This window comes from Poromitra crassiceps, assembly GCF_964638095.1.
Source record: "Poromitra crassiceps genome assembly, chromosome: 22".
Classification (NCBI taxonomy): domain Eukaryota; kingdom Metazoa; phylum Chordata; class Actinopteri; order Beryciformes; family Melamphaidae; genus Poromitra; species Poromitra crassiceps.
The window spans coordinates 25,077,266-25,094,141 of NC_139647.1; the positions used below are offsets into that span (position 1 = coordinate 25,077,266).

Genomic DNA, 16,876 nt, shown 5'->3' on the forward strand with positions numbered 1-16,876 from the left:
GACTACATCAGAAAATTAGCTTCAGAGTCAGTGTTGTGTTTGAAATGTTTAATTTCACAAAAGAGCCATTATCTCAGCTTCTAGAAAAAAACGGCTCTTTTTTGTTAAATCAAGCTATCTTCTCCAGCTGATAACTAAAGAACGGAAAATGATATCAATAAACCTGTTTTTGCTGATAATAGAAAAGAGTCTCATCGTTCTTTTTGCGTGTTCATTGTTTACATAGTAATATCACACAATATTCTGTGGGCCTCGAGAAATCACTGAAAAAAGCTCTGAAACTCTGGCACTGGGAGCGTCCGTTCTCCAAAAGTGGCTGGCACTCAATTTATTTAAATATTAATATTCCTCTAATCTGGCGACAAAGTGGCCAAATTTTCCGGCGCCCTGTGGGCCCCGGCAGCCGTCCCCCCCAATGTTGAATCGGTGGCAGCACCCCCTACCTAAAAGTACTTCCAACGCCCCTGGCTGACAGTGTTGTATTTGACTTATTAGTATCTTTTTGATCACTTTGACCCTATACTTTTTCCATTGCACTGCAATGGAACACTGCAGCTGCAGCTGCACACACTGCAGCTCACTGCAGCTCTCCATCTCCAGCTCTCCATCAGGTCCTTCCCCGGCATGGTCGTTCCTCGCCCCACGCTGCCCTCCTCTCAGGGGCCCTGCGTTGGGAGCGTGCACGTGAAGTGGGGCCCCTCCAGCCCAGAGGAGGCGCTGAAGCGGACTCTGCAGCAGGCTCTGTGGGAGCTCGGGCTGCCTGAAACACAGGACCTGCTACAGGGTACGAGCCAGCTAGATGGCATAGTAAAAGCCCCGCCCTCCCATACCATCATGTACGCACAGTAGCAGCATCAGCCACCTACTCTGTGTATACAGTATGTCGATACGATATTGGCGATATCCAAAATGTAATATCCGATGCTGTCCTGCCAAAATCTAGCGATATATGATATTATCACTGTTCACCAGGAGGGAGGGAACATTTTTCTTTTTCTTTATTGTTGTATTTCATTTTATTTAATTCTATTGCTTATGAATTTCACCAAATTCATATATTCAATAGTGCAGAAAATATTCTTCAACTATAACTTGGTTCTTGTGGATGATTACAGGTGTGAAGTACTCAGAGGTGTGCGTCTGTGTTTTGGGCTCCCCCCTCCCCTACCTCTCTCTGCTGCTGGAGGCCGGACAGAGGAGCCCAGGTAAAGAGCAACAGAACATCTTGACGGTCTTACTGTATTACACTGTCTTCTACTGTACATCATACAGCCACATCTGTCATTTGTATGTGTAGAGTTTGTCTGAGGAATTACTCTAACTAGAAATCCACGCGCTTCACATGCAAATTTCTAAGCTGGAGACTCTGGAGAGGATGTACCATGTGACCAAACTCATGCCAATTCATGTGTTTAGGCACGTGGTTTTAAAAAGGATTACCAGGGGCACACAGTCCCTGGGCTGCGGCTGGAGGTCTGTACCCCGGGAGGGGTGCTTAAGTGTGGGCCAGCAAGGGTCGGCTGGCAGGCAAGGTCCCTGGAGGTAGCTAGGAATACCAGGGGCCCTGTGGCTTCGCACGCTCAACCTGAGTTTTTCTGTCTCAAGTCGATTTCTTCAAACAACAGCAATGATAAATCGTGCTGCTGTACAAGCTAACTATCTAAAACGCCTAAATGACCTTTTTGAGTGCTGGCCTTTTTTTCTCTCAAGTCGATATTTTGTCATCAGTCTTCTTCTTCTAATGGCTTTCCGGCAGACTGGATGCACATTGCTGCCTCTCACAAATTCCAGACTCGGGGGCCGCGCCCTCCTCAATGTCCCTCCGGGCGCCTCGCTCTCCTATTCGACCTGAGTCTCTGTGTTCCCGAACCTCTCGGCCCTCGTGTCACGTGTCACGAGTCACGTGCACGACCACCTCCCTCGCTGCTCCCTCGTGTCACGTGTCACGTGCACGACCACCTCCCTCGCTGCTCCCTCGTGTCACGTGTCACGTGCACGACCACCTCCCTCGCTGCTCCCTCGTGTCACGAGTCACGTGCACGACCACCTCCCTCGCTGCTCCCTCGTGTCACGTGCACGACCACCTCCCTCCCTGCTCCCTCGTGTCACGAGTCACGTGCACGACCACCTCCCTCGCTGCTCCCTCGTGTCACGAGTCACGTGCACGACCACCTCCCTCCCTGCTCCCTCGTGTCACGAGTCACGTGCACAACCACCTCCCTCGCTGCTCCCTCGTGTCACGAGTCACGTGCACGACCACCTCCCTCGCTGCTCTCACGAGTCACGTGCACGACCACCTCCCTCGCTGCTCCCTCGTGTCACGAGTCACGTGCACAACCACCTCCCTCGCTGCTCCCTCGTGTCACGAGTCACGTGCACGACCACCTCCCTCGCTGCTCCCTCGAGTCACGTGTCACGTGCACGACCACCTCCCTCGCTGCTCCCTCGTGTCACGAGTCACGTGCACGACCACCTCCCTCGCTGCTCCCTCGTGTCACGTGCACGACCACCTCCCTCCCTGCTCCCTCGTGTCACGAGTCACGTGCACGACCACCTCCCTCGCTGCTCCCTCGTGTCACGAGTCACGTGCACGACCACCTCCCTCCCTGCTCCCTCGTGTCACGAGTCACGTGCACAACCACCTCCCTCGCTGCTCCCTCGTGTCACGAGTCACGTGCACGACCACCTCCCTCGCTGCTCCCTCGAGTCACGAGTCATGTGCACGACCACCTCCCTCGCTGCTCCCTCGTGTCACGAGTCACGTGCACGACCACCTCCCTCCCTGCTCCCTCGTGTCACGAGTCACAGGGCCGTAGCCAGAGTTCCGAAATAGGGGAGGTCCAGCAAGGGGAGGCGGATTCGATCGGACTCGATCATCGATAATAAAAAAAACATACAGAGGGACATTTATTTATTCCTGATAGGAACGATTGAAAAATAAAATAAAATATATTATGTTGTTTTTAACTTTACACCACCTCTTTTTGTTACTTATTGGGTCATGAAACTGAAACCATGCATATAGCCACCTGCATACCTGACTTCGGGAGCTTGGCAATTGGCATCATGCATGATTAGCCAGTAGCATCCCAACGTGTCACACAGGTAACATTACTTAAGAGACAGACTAGACACTTACTTTCTTGGTTGTTGCTAAAAAATCTGTCAGTGTCACTCACTGTCTGTCGTTCACTCGCTCACTGTCTCGCAGCTCGCTCACCTTCAATTATCTCGCCAGGCAGACAGAGAGTCATCACTCACCACCATGCTGCTGCTCTCTCAGAATCAAGTTACCGCGGACGCGGCGTCAGATGACTTCCTGCCTGACCTGCCTTTCGTTTCAAAATAAAAGAGATCCCGTGTTTTTCATGCTTTTCCATGCAGGTTGTTTTATTTTTTTCTCTGAAATATTAGGGGAGGTCCGGACCTCCCCGTCCTCATAGCTAGCTACGGCCATGACGAGTCACGTGCACGACCACAGATCCATAGTCCCCCCTTTAGTGATGGACAATAACAGACAGAATCTAATCTTTTCAATTCTGATTTGGGTTACTTTAATATGTGGTTCTAAATCAGATACAGGTCAGATTTTCTTTAAATGCAACCTCAGTCTGAACAGTCATGTGACCTGTATCAGAATTCATGCGACTTTTACATCACACTAGATGGACATTCGTCACAATTCTGCACTGGCCGGAGTCACTCGGTGAATGCAAATATGGAGGTAGTCAGTGGAGAGGCAGTATTTGGGGTGCCACTTGAGGGGTCATATAGTAACTAGGGCTGTGAATCTTCACTGGCCTCACGATTCGATTCGATTACGATTCAGAGGGCTACGATTCAATTCGATTACGATTATCGATGCATCTCGATGCATCTCGATGTCTATGATCTCGATGCATCTTAAATTGATGCATCACTTTTTTCCACAATACATGATTTATTTTTTCTCACTGTGTGGCTACTTTTAAAATAAAAGTGCATTTGGAATTGCATTGTATTATGATCCATAATTAAAATAAACAACTGCATATACTTCCATTATATTTGATTATTAAAAAAATAAAAAATAAAAATATATATTTTTTAAATAATCGATTTTTGACATTTGTGAATCGATGCAGAATCGTGCACGTCCGCATCGTGATGCATCTTATAATCGATTATTTTTTCACACCCCTAATAGTAACCGGTCTGTGTTTGAAAGTATAAAGAAAGAAATGGCTGAATGTGGCTGCAATGTCAGAGAGCCTTATAATGCCAGGTTTAAAGAAGCTAAACCAATGATGCAATCGTGGTCGCATCACCTCAACTCAACTCAACTCAACTTTATTTATAGAGCACATTTCAAACAACCACAGCTGCCACAAAGTGCTGTACAGTGCATAGGTAATAAGTAAAACAGTAGCTAAAAACACAGTATACAATGACAACACACAAAACAAGAAAAACTGGGGGGGGGCAGCACAGGGTCAGAGGTCTCATGCTATGTTAAAAGCCAAAGAATAAAAGTGCGTTTTAAGAGAGGTTTTAAAAATGGCCACCTGCATGTTTTACAGTGAACTTGACCAGGTTTTGGGTGATAAATCTACTGTTGCGTCTTTGTTATTGTTCTTTTGCGGGACTTGCGGATCAGTTCAGGATAGTGAGCAGTTCACACTGGAATCTGATATTGGCCACATTTAACACATTGAGTGCCAGCCATGTTTTCAATCCTGTGGGTAAGTTGTGCCAGGGGTGTTTTTGACGATTCTGGCTCATTTTACAACAGCCGAGGATTCTTTTCTGTTATAACTTCGTGAACACCAATCATCTAAAAAGAACTAATAGAATGTGTGCTTTCTCTGTCTAAAAGAGTTAGTTTGTAGAGTTAGTAGTTATGTAGATATTAGCCGTTGAATACAGCATGGTTTTGGCCTCTGGGAAGGAAAGCTGAGAAAAATGCAGTTTTGTGAAATTCAATCAAATAGCCAGAACAGTCACTTTAACCATTTATTTTTGGCATCAGTGAGACATCAGACATCTGAACAATAGTTGTTTTCAATAATGGAGGAATAATACAAATAATAAAATAAATAAATGTCAAAATAAATACAAAACAAGAGCAGACCACAGGTCACTTTTTTTTTTTTATAGGTTTTTTTTTTTTATAGGTTTTTTCGGTTAGTGATCAAACCGGTTTGGGCTCGTACACCGAATCCAGAACTGCTCCAAAATGTAATGGGTACTTCCTTGGCCCATGTTACACCCATCCACAAAGTTACATGAAAATCAGCAGGTACTTTTTATGTATTCCTGCTAGCTAGCAAACAATCAAACAAAGAGCAAAAACAATCCCTGGCAGGTTTTTTTTTTTTACGACCCATGCCTACTCAGCGCCGGCGCCGCTGAGCAAGGTTCTTGTTTGAGTGGTACTCCTCATAGCAGCTACCCCTGTGTAATGAGACCCCACATTTGACACACATGTAGCGTGACTCTCTTCTAACATTTTTCTTTGCACACATGCTACACCTCCTCGTTGGGGTATCTTTTTTGGGTGTGGGTGGTATGAGGACCATTACATGGCCCGCTAGATTGACCTCCAGCCTGCATTGAGGGTCCAGGTATGGTCGCCGGGGTGGTTGGTCACTGCCCCCCGCCCCCACCTCCTCCCCGCCACCCCCCACCTCCTCCTCGCCAGCCCCCACCTCCTCCCCGCCAGCCCCCACCTCCTCCCCGCCAGCCCCCACCTCCTCCCCGCCAGCCCCCACCTCCTCCCCGCCACCCCCCACCACAGGTCTGGTCCACGCACCGACAACACTCAGGATGAAATCCAGCAATGTTTCACACTTTCTCTGGCGTTTAGCTGGGTGTTTAGCTTTGTACAGAACAAAGGCATTATAAAAAGAGATCTGAAACATGTACATGACAAATTTGAAGGGCCACCTGGCTGTCTTCCTGGCAAACGGATAGTATGCAATGTTCTGATCCAATCTGTCGACCCCATTCATGTACTTGTTGTAGTCTGCCACACACTTGGGTTTTGTGTGTGCGACCCTCTCTCTGCTGCCTTTCTGCCTGACCTGCACCGTCTCCATCGTGTCGTCGTGCAGCGTGGAAACCATTTTCACGATTCTTTTATCTCGCCAGGCCAGAACCATGGTGCCACCATTGTGGCGCATGACTGTTTCCCCCAGCTTCACGGTGTGGTTGGTGACCATGGTAGCAGGTGGCTCGCCTCTGTTCTTCCTCAGAGTGCCACAGACATGTGTCTGACACTCCAGCAGCTGTGCACACATTCCAACAGAGTTGTAATAGTTGTCCATGTACAAATGGTACCCCTGCCCTGCCAAGTCCCCGAGGAGGAACTCCACCGTCTCGCCTAGGGTGGACCGCTCACCACAGTACGGCTTCATGTTGTAACAGTAACCTGTCTGGGAGTCACAGAGGATGTAGGACTTTATCCCATACTTTATGGGTTTTTGTGGGTTGTAGACTTTGAAGGCCAACCGCCCACGCCACAGGAGCATCCCCTCATCAATACTAATGTTTTGACTCGGTGTGAACATGTCTCTGAACTTTTCTAACAGGTCGTTCAAAACTGGCCGGACCTTGAACAACTTGTCTGCACCATCAACATCAAAATTGTCACTGAAATGGAGGAATCGTGTCAGGAGCTGAAAGCGGTTGCGAGACATGGTTCTGGGGAAGTGGGGGGTAGCAGTCAGTTCATTTGTGGTCCAGTACATGGCCAGTTTAGGCTTCTGGACGATCCCAGTGAGGAAGTATAGTCCCAAGAAGCTCTTGAGTTCTGCCACATCAGTGTCCTTCCACCTCCCAAGCCTCGAATGTGGCAGAGCCTCGCTCACCTGACTGATGCACTGGTGTGCATACAAGTTAGTTTGGACAACAATAGCCTGGAGCAGCTCATCGTCCAGGAAGAGCTGGAAAAAGTCAACTGGTTCAGCAGCACCACCACTATGAGGACCCGGTTCAGCTGTGAAGGGGATGTGGGTTGGCTCCCAGTCAACGCCACTCCAGCCTGGACCTGCAGGCCGTTTCCCTCTTCCAGCTCCACTGCCACAATCTGCAAATTATAGAAATACATAATTACCATAAAATAGTGTTTTTTATATGTGTGGTACTGAATGCTGGCTGGAACCTGTGATGTGAAAATAAACCTGATTCTGAGGTGTGCTCTTACCCATTTTCCTGGCACCAGAGGCTGCAGCACCAGTACCGCTACAGCTGGCTGCCTCAGGCTCATCTTCAGACTGTTCAGAGTCTGAAATAAAAGTAAAATGAATTGACTGACTGCTGGCTTTTGTATAGTCATAGTAATTACATTTCCACAAGTCATCTCAAACATCGTCTTACCACTGCTCTCTGGAGCTTCGCTCCTCGACGGGGCCCACTCCTCCTCAGAATCCTCCGCGTCTGGAGAAGACTGGAGGTCACTCGACTCGGACTCAGTCGTGAGCCCTGCAGCCGCAGCCGCGACATGCAGAGGCTCACCCCGTTCATCATCCGAGACCTCGGAATCGGTCTCCGGCACAAGCTCGTTTCGGACGGAAAAGAAATCAAGCAGTGATCTCTGATCGGCCGATCGCTTGCGTGCAGCCGCCGAAGACCGCTTGCGTTTGGCCGGCATGGCACAAACACGCCACCCGCTCCCAACTAAACTGAAATAAAACAACTACTGCTACGACTAGATCAAACTGAACTGAAATAAGGCTAATCTACCGGCTACCAACTCGATCAAACTGAACTAGAATAAACTGAACTAGAATAAAGGCTAAATACTAAAATGAACTGACGCTAACGCTAAATGTGCTAAGCTAACTACAATGAACACTAACTGTAACTACCGCTAACTATCTATCTAAACAAAGTCTTTATAAAGACTATACTAAACACTACTACTGTACTAACAACTAAATCAACTACGCTAACCAACTCGCTCTAAATCTGACTCTAAATTGCTAAATTGCTGAAATTCTCTATATATAAATCGCTATGTAATTCTGTCTCTGTCTTACTCGCTGAAACTTACCTACTCAACCCGCTGATCAAAGAGCCCGCCTTCCCTATATAGAAATCTTTGTTAGAGTACTTCCGGGGCAGCGGGAGAGGTCGGATCCACATTCACATATTGCCCAAGGGTGCCAGCTAGTGGAAACCACTGAAAAAGATGTAAGACGAGTAAACTCGGCTCTGGCACTCAAGCGTTGGATTATGTAAGACTAATTATTTCGGCTATGGCACTTAACGTGTTAAACGGTAGTGTGAACAGCCAAACAAAAAAAATCTGATCTGACCAATAAATCAGAATTGAGCACTAAGATTTGCAGTGTGAACGTAGCCTTAGAGACTTTAGTATTATGTGCACATGTGCATTGACAGTGAGTGCCAAGAGCTTCACATTCCACTCAATGCTGAACTTTGCATGACCCGAGAGAAACCGTGCAGGATCTCCAAGAGTGTCTCTTTCTCACCCCCCTTCCTCCAGGAGATGCCCTGCTGTGCCTCTCTCCCTCCTGGCTCTCGTGCTCCTCTTCCTCCCTCCTGGTCCACAAGGCTGTGACCTTTGACCTCGGGGGCCGCACCTTCCTCACTAGCTTCAACCCGCCTCGCGTGGTCACCTACTTCCTTTCATGTGACCCGTACTCTGCGGAGGAAGTGACCCGTGAGGCGGACTGCCCGATGGGAACTTCTGGATCCCTCGGGAGGTTTTGGGGCGACGTTCTGACCGCACGCTTCCTGCTGCAGAAAGCTAAGATTCATACCCCGCCAACCCTGGCCCTGCTGGTGCCCTCGGGACACCCGGTGCTGGAGGAAGGCACCGTGGGCGGGCTGGAGCTGGTGCACCTGGGAGCGACCGTGAAGGACGGCCTGAACTCCATCAGAAACAAGGTGGACTCCTTCCTGGATTCCGAGGCTCTGAGGCACTCAGACAAGGTGTGTCCGACCACCTTCAAACTAGATAATTTTAATTGTAACATTAAAAGAATACTTCAAAAATGTTTTAAAATGTACTTAAGTAAAAGCAACATTACTGACTTTAAAATAAGGACAAATACACAAAAAAGCAGTTTAATTACAGTACCCTTGGTTGTTTTCAACATCATCCGTTTCCCTCCAGCAATCAAATGTTGTAAAGCTACAGGTTTATCAAATCAGTGTAATGATGACATTGAAATGGTTTGTTCTGACGCTTTGCCTCGTTCTGACGCTTTGCCTCGCCCTGATGCAGGTGGTTCTGAAGTGCAGCGGCGGCAGGTTTGTGGGCCAAGCAGCAGCAGCAGCTGTTTATTTGCCCCAGAGCAGCAGAGAGGAAGTGTGGAGCAGAGTGGCTCAGCTGCTGCCAGGCCTGCTGCCTGGGGAGGCTGTCCTGCTGGAGGCTCACTGCCCTGCACTGAAGCCTGGAGCCCGGCTACAGAGCTGTGCTTTGGAAGAGCACACTGGTGAGGCTACAGAGCTGTGCTTTGGAAGAGCACACTGGTGAGGCTACAGAGCTGTGCTTTGGAAGAGCACACTGGTGAGGCTACAGAGCTGTGCTTTGGAAGAGCACACTGGTGAGGGCTTCAGTGAGAGGAATGGCTGCAGCTAGTGGCCTTCTGTATTGTTTGTCCATAGTGTAAGTTGAGAGAACAGTTCCTTAAAGACAATGGCCACTTGTGTTCTGGGAAGTAATGGTATTATTGTGTTGTCTCATTATGGAATGCAAGTGAAGTGTAATCAACTCAAAGATGTGCTATGCACGGCCTAGAAGTCAAAAGAAAGTCTTTGTTCATAACGAGCGGAACTACGAATTATTTTCCTCTCTCTATTGCAGACCTGTGTTTCAGAGTGTTTCTCTCTCTATTGCAGACGTGTGTTTCAGAGTGTTTCTCTCTCTATTGCAGACCTGTGTTTCAGAGTGTTTCTCTCTCTATTGCAGACCTGTGTTTCAGAGTGTTTCTCTCTCTATTGCAGACCTGTGTTTCAGAGTGTTTCTCTCTCTATTGCAGACCTGTGTTTCAGAGTGTTTCTCTCTCTATTGCAGACCTGTGTTTCAGAGTGTTTCTCTCTCTATTGCAGACGTGTGTTTCAGAGTGTTTCTCTCTTTATTGCAGACCTGTGTTTCAGAGTGTTTCTCTCTCTATTGCAGACCTGTGTTTCAGAGTGTTTCTCTCTCTATTGCAGACCTGTGTTTCAGAGTGTTTCTCTCTCTATTGCAGACCTGTGTTTCAGAGTGTTTCTCTCTCTATTGCAGACGTGTGTTTCAGAGTGTTTCTCTCTCTATTGCAGACGTGTGTTTCAGAGTGTTTCTCTCTCTATTGCAGACGTGTGTTTCAGAGTGTTTCTCTCTCTATTGCAGACCTGTGTTTCAGAGTGTTTCTCTCTCTATTGCAGACGTGTGTTTCAGAGTGTTTCTCTCTTTATTGCAGACCTGTGTTTCAGAGTGTTTCTCTCTCTATTGCAGACGTGTGTTTCAGAGTGTTTCTCTCTCTATTGCAGACCTGTGTTTCAGAGTGTTTCTCTCTCTATTGCAGACCTGTGTTTCAGAGTGTTTCTCTCTCTATTGCAGACCTGTGTTTCAGAGTGTTTCTCTCTCTATTGCAGACGTGTGTTTCAGAGTGTTTCTCTCTCTATTGCAGACGTGTGTTTCAGAGTGTTTCTCTCTCTATTGCAGACGTGTGTTTCAGAGTGTTTCTCTCTCTATTGCAGACCTGTGTTTCAGAGTGTTTCTCTCTCTATTGCAGACGTGTGTTTCAGAGTGTTTCTCTCTCTATTGCAGACCTGTGTTTCAGAGTGTTTCTCTCTCTATTGCAGACCTGTGTTTCAGAGTGTTTCTCTCTCTATTGCAGACCTGTGTTTCAGAGTGTTTCTCTCTCTATTGCAGACCTGTGTTTCAGAGTGTTTCTCTCTCTATTGCAGACCTGTGTTTCAGAGTGTTTCTCTCTCTATTGCAGACCTGTGTTTCAGAGTGTTTCTCTCTCTATTGCAGACCTGTGTTTCAGAGTGTTTCTCTCTCTATTGCAGACGTGTGTTTCAGAGTGTTTCTCTCTCTATTGCAGACGTGTGTTTCAGAGTGTTTCTCTCTCTATTGCAGACCTGTGTTTCAGAGTGTTTCTCTCTCTATTGCAGACCTGTGTTTCAGAGTGTTTCTCTCTCTATTGCAGACCTGTGTTTCAGAGTGTTTCTCTCTCTATTGCAGACCTGTGTTTCAGAGTGTTTCTCTCTCTATTGCAGACGTGTGTTTCAGAGTGTTTCTCTCTCTATTGCAGACGTGTGTTTCAGAGTGTTTCTCTCTCTATTGCAGACGTGTGTTTCAGAGTGTTTCTCTCTCTATTGCAGACCTGTGTTTCAGAGTGTTTCTCTCTCTATTGCAGACGTGTGTTTCAGAGTGTTTCTCTCTCTATTGCAGACCTGTGTTTCAGAGTGTTTCTCTCTCTATTGCAGACCTGTGTTTCAGAGTGTTTCTCTCTCTATTGCAGACCTGTGTTTCAGAGTGTTTCTCTCTCTATTGCAGACCTGTGTTTCAGAGTGTTTCTCTCTCTATTGCAGACCTGTGTTTCAGAGTGTTTCTCTCTCTATTGCAGACCTGTGTTTCAGAGTGTTTCTCTCTCTATTGCAGACGTGTGTTTCAGAGTGTTTCTCTCTCTATTGCAGACCTGTGTTTCAGAGTGTTTCTCTCTCTATTGCAGACCTGTGTTTCAGAGTGTTTCTCTCTCTATTGCAGACCTGTGTTTCAGAGTGTTTCTCTCTCTATTGCAGACGTGTGTTTCAGAGTGTTTCTCTCTCTATTGCAGACCTGTGTTTCAGAGTGTTTCTCTCTCTATTGCAGACCTGTGTTTCAGAGTGTTTCTCTCTCTATTGCAGACCTGTGTTTCAGAGTGTTTCTCTCTCTATTGCAGACGTGTGTTTCAGAGTGTTTCTCTCTTTATTGCAGACCTGTGTTTCAGAGTGTTTCTCTCTCTATTGCAGACGTGTGTTTCAGAGTGTTTCTCTCTCTATTGCAGACCTGTGTTTCAGAGTGTTTCTCTCTCTATTGCAGACCTGTGTTTCAGAGTGTTTCTCTCTCTATTGCAGACCTGTGTTTCAGAGTGTTTCTCTCTCTATTGCAGACCTGTGTTTCAGAGTGTTTCTCTCTCTATTGCAGACCTGTGTTTCAGAGTGTTTCTCTCTCTATTGCAGACCTGTGTTTCAGAGTGTTTCTCTCTCTATTGCAGACCTGTGTTTCAGAGTGTTTCTCTCTCTATTGCAGACCTGTGTTTCAGAGTGTTTCTCTCTCTATTGCAGACGTGTGTTTCAGAGTGTGTGCCATCGTTACTCGATCCCCTCAGAACGTCCCGCTCCTCTACAAGGTACATATCAAAGGCACGATGCATCAAACTCAGATTCACTGATTCAAGACTAACAATCTGTGTATGCACTCAATTGGAAACAGTCTTTTCTTCCTACTTTCTTTCTTTCTTTCTTTCTTTCTTTTTATTCATTTCTTTATTGTTGATTGCAAGTTTATCAACATATTACAGGGACTCCGGGAGAGTTATTCCAATATTCCTACTCATTTGTTTATTCCAGTACTCCCACTATCCCTTCACCACCACCCTCTCCAGAACTGGAAAATTGCTCACAGCTGTATTTGCTTGCACAACTTAACAAACTCTCCTTGTTGAAGGAGTAACTGCAGTCTTTTCATGTCACGTGACTGTTGAGAGCTCTATAGAGACCTAATATGGTGTGCTGAAAACATTAAGGTTCCAAACAAAATGTTTCCCAAATTCCTTCTCTTTGCCAAATTGCTATATCACTTTCAGCTCAGCTGACTCATAAGTCTGTGTATTTTTGTATGTACAATGTTAGATAATGTGCAATCTGCAAATTCATTCTCCTCTCTCCCTCTCAGGTGGTGTGTAGGGTGGGTGCATCTGACAGCCCTCTCTCTCACCATCAGTCCCTGAGCCAGTCCCTGGAGACCACCCTGTCAGAGTGCGGTTTCACCGACCCTGCCATGGCCATCTCAATCCGTCGCCTGGCAACCATCACTGCCCTGGACTGCCTCCGCGTTATCATGCAACAAGAGTCCAGCATGAGCTCTGTGCTCCGTGGTGGACTCAGAGCTCAAACAGACATGATAGGTGTGTGTGATTGATGTTTCATGTAACACATGGATGAAGCTCAAACAGACATGATAGGTGTGTGTGATTGATGTTTCATGTAACACATGGATGAAGCTCAAACGGACATGATAGGTGTGTGATTGATGTTTCATGTAACACATGGATGAAGCTCAAACAGACATGATAGATGTGTGTGATATGTTTCATGTAACACATGGATGAAGCTCAAACGGACATGATAGGTGTGTGATTGATGTTTCATGTAACACATGGATGAAGCTCAAACAGACATGATAGATGTGTGTGATATGTTTCATGTAACACATGGATGAAGCTCAAACGGACATGATAGGTGTGTGTGATTGATGTTTCATGTAACACATGGATGAAGCTCAAACGGACATGATAGGTGTGTGATTGATGTTTCATGTAACACATGGATGAAGCTCAAACAGACATGATAGATGTGTGTGATTGATGTTTCATGTAACACATGGATGAAGCTCAAACGGACATGATAGGTGTGTGTGATTGATGTTTCATGTAACACATGGATGAAGCTCAAACGGACATGATAGGTGTGTGATTGATGTTTCATGTAACACATGGATGAAGCTCAAACAGACATGATAGATGTGTGTGATTGATGTTTCATGTAACACATGGATGAAGCTCAAACGGACATGATAGGTGTGTGTGATTGATGTTTCATGTAACACATGGATGAAAAGCTAAAACAAAGAAGCATGGAATGATTTCTAAGTACGCTAAAACCCCGAAGGATCATTTGCTGTTCAATGTTGACAAAGAGTTGTTTCTCACATTAAGTCCTAGCCCTGTTACATCTCAGCTGCCATACACTCAGTCTCCCTCTGTCTCTTAGGAGTGGACCTGCTGTTCACATCGGACGGCTCCATCATCAAGCCAGTGGTGCTGGGCTTCCATCCATCCCTCTGTCTCCATTCCTCTTTCCCAGAGCAAAGGATGGAAAAGGAGGCGTGTCGGGGTACCCTCCTCCTCACACCTCTTACGCGCTCGCAGTGCTTCCTGATGCAGGGGAGGACGGTGCTTGTGGTGGGAGCGGGAGCTCACAGTAAGAAGTTTGTCTGGGAAGCGGCCAAACACTACGAGCTCAAGGTGATTGCCTCAGAGATTGACTAAATTTGTGCAACATTAAAGGGCAATTTCGCCGATTTTCAACCTGCTTTACATCATTACAAAATCAGTAGTGTATATTATGCAAATTAGCAATGCTCAACTTCTCTCCATCTTGCCTGGACAGAGAGCTCCCCGTTCATTCGCAGAACTTCCTGGTCCAAATGTAATGATGTCATTTGGAGCGGTTTTGCCATGGTGTCACTATTACTGTCACGGTCACGATCACCATGGTGTCACTATTACTGTCACAGTCACTATCAAGATCACTATCATTATTGCTCTGGCTACCTTCATTTGCAGAACTTCCTCGACCAAATGACATCACAATGACATCATTTGGACCAGGAAGTTCTACAAATGAGAGCGGGGGCAAGATGGAGGGAAGTTAAACATTGTTCATTTGCATACTACTGATTTTGTCATGATTCAAAGCTGGTTGAGAATTGGCAAAGTGGCCCTAAAGTGTAACTTGTGGTAGACAGGCTGTTGCAGGTGCATTTCAGTGAGGTCAATGTATTACAAGCAGGATAACTGACATGTTTGCTGCCATTTTAAATCAGATCCTCCTGGTGGACGGTGACCCAAACCACTTTGCCTCAAAAATGGTGGACCACTTCTTGCCCCTGCCTGACCTCCCAGACCACCTCCGTGATGACCAGCACTGCGTCCGCATCTGTGATTGGCTGACATCCTCTGGCCTTCGTCCTGACGGCTGCGTGTGCTTCTGGGATGACTGTGTGGTCGTGACGTCGCTCGTCTGTGATAGGCTGGGGCTGAGAGGGCCACACCCCACGGCTATCCGCATCGCTAAGGAGAAGAGCCGCACCCACCTGCATCTCCTGAGTCTGCTGCAGTCCACAGGCATCCAGCCCGTCTCTGCTGAGGAGCCCGCCGGTCAGGTGGATAGCCAGGTCGACGTGAAGAACGGACCGAGAGGAGGGACCGTCAGCGGGGAAGGAGACAGCTTGAAAGCCGTGGCTGATTTTGATGCAGGAAATCTCTTCAGTGGCATTGCAGACAAGCCTGTGAACACCTGCTCCTCACCAGCCACTTCCCCCCGCTTGTGGCCTTCCAATTCCTCACTTCATTCAGGTTCATTCCTTCAATGTGTTCCTCTTCTCTCCCCCTCTCCAAGTTCCTATGCAGTTCCCTGCCTCCACGTGGAGAGCGCTCTGGACCTGCAGAAAGCAGTCCAAGCGGTCCGCTTCCCTGCTGTGATGAAACTTGAGTATGGAGCCGGAGCCGTGGGTGTTCGGAAAGTTGGCTCCCTGACAGAGAGCCTGGCACATTTTGAACGCATTGGACGCGACCTGAGAGAGGAGACTGACTACCCAGGTATCGGCCTGGGCTGGGGCAACGCCATGACCCTGATGGAGTACGTGGGCGGCACCGAGCATGACGTGGACCTCGTGCTGTTTGACGGCCAGCTGGAGGGGGCCTTCGTGTCCGACAACGGCCCCACCCGCGCCCCCACCTTCACCGAGACGGCAGCTCGGATGCCGTCGGGCGTGGCTCCAGACAAGCGCGCCCAGCTGATCCGGGCGGCGCACCACGCCTGCCTGGGCTGCGGCCTGCAGGACGGAGTCTTCAACGTGGAGCTGAAGATGACCACGCTGGGCCCGCGCCTCATCGAGATCAACGCACGCATGGGCGGCTTCTACCTGCGCGACTGGATCCTGCAGCTGTACGCCGTGGACGTTCTCATGGCAGCCTTCATGGTGGCGTGTGGCGTGCGGCCCCGCCTGCCCTCGGCCACAGACCTGCCTTCTAGAGGCCACTTTGCAGGGGTGATGTGTGTGGTGTCGCAGCACCTTCAGGCCTTGAGGAGCACGGCCAGCCCCGAGCGTCTGCGCAGCCTGCACCAGGAGGGAGCGCTGTGGCTCAATGAGCTGGCTGCTGACGATGAACTGATCTCCGGGGAGTACGAGGAGCCATTCTGTAACGTGGGAGTGTGGGACGACCACAGCGGGAAGAACGCCTGCCAGCGACTTCTGGCCCTCTGCCAGGGCTTGGGGCTGCACTGCCCGCCACGCTATGACCTGACATACTTCCTGTCTCATTTCATTAATTAGAACGCAGAATAGGGATGATGTTGTTAACGATGTTACAGAGCTATATTATGTTCATTTCAAATGGACCTAACTCAAATAAAATGTAAAATGTCAATTTTACCACAAGAACAAAAAAAAAATACAAACACAAAAAAAATTGAGAATTTGATTTCTGTCAGCATTTTGGGACCATATAAAAGGATCAATGTATTATGAATTGTTACATTACCTGTGAGTCCAATCAATTCTGTTAGCACTGCGTCAGCCTCTTCTCTACATGCATTTCCCTGCAAAGTACAGTATCGTTTGAATAACTGTAACTAGACCACTTTCGCTGGTGCTAGCCCAACTCTTAGAAAGTCAAAGAGTGGAGACTGTAACTGAGATCTGATGTAACTGAGATCTGATGTCTGATGTCTGCATGCCTGTGACCTTTTGGAAAGACTTGGCAGTGTGATGGAACCTCACTGCATGAAGGGCAGCCAAAGGTTACTTGAAATGAAAGGTTGACGAGTTTCCTTCAATAAATCATGAAATTATAGTTTGCCAGATGGAGGTTGAATTACCAAACATGCCATC

General features: G+C 47.6%; 1 protein-coding gene across 1 annotated transcript; it reads left to right on the top strand.

Moving 5' to 3' along the window:
- Positions 1 to 624: 624 nt before the first annotated feature.
- Positions 625 to 16,322, top strand: LOC310796446 (carnosine synthase 1-like; the record flags this gene model as incomplete). Its single annotated transcript, XM_083658626.1, has 9 exons — positions 625 to 784; positions 1,116 to 1,205; positions 8,489 to 8,937; positions 9,233 to 9,443; positions 9,850 to 9,860; positions 12,240 to 12,329; positions 12,875 to 13,106; positions 13,972 to 14,225; positions 14,807 to 16,322. 9 exons carry the CDS (start codon positions 625 to 627, stop codon positions 16,316 to 16,318), a joined length of 3,009 nt encoding a protein of 1,002 aa, XP_083514752.1. The 3' UTR covers positions 16,319 to 16,322.
- Positions 16,323 to 16,876: the final 554 nt, after the last annotated feature.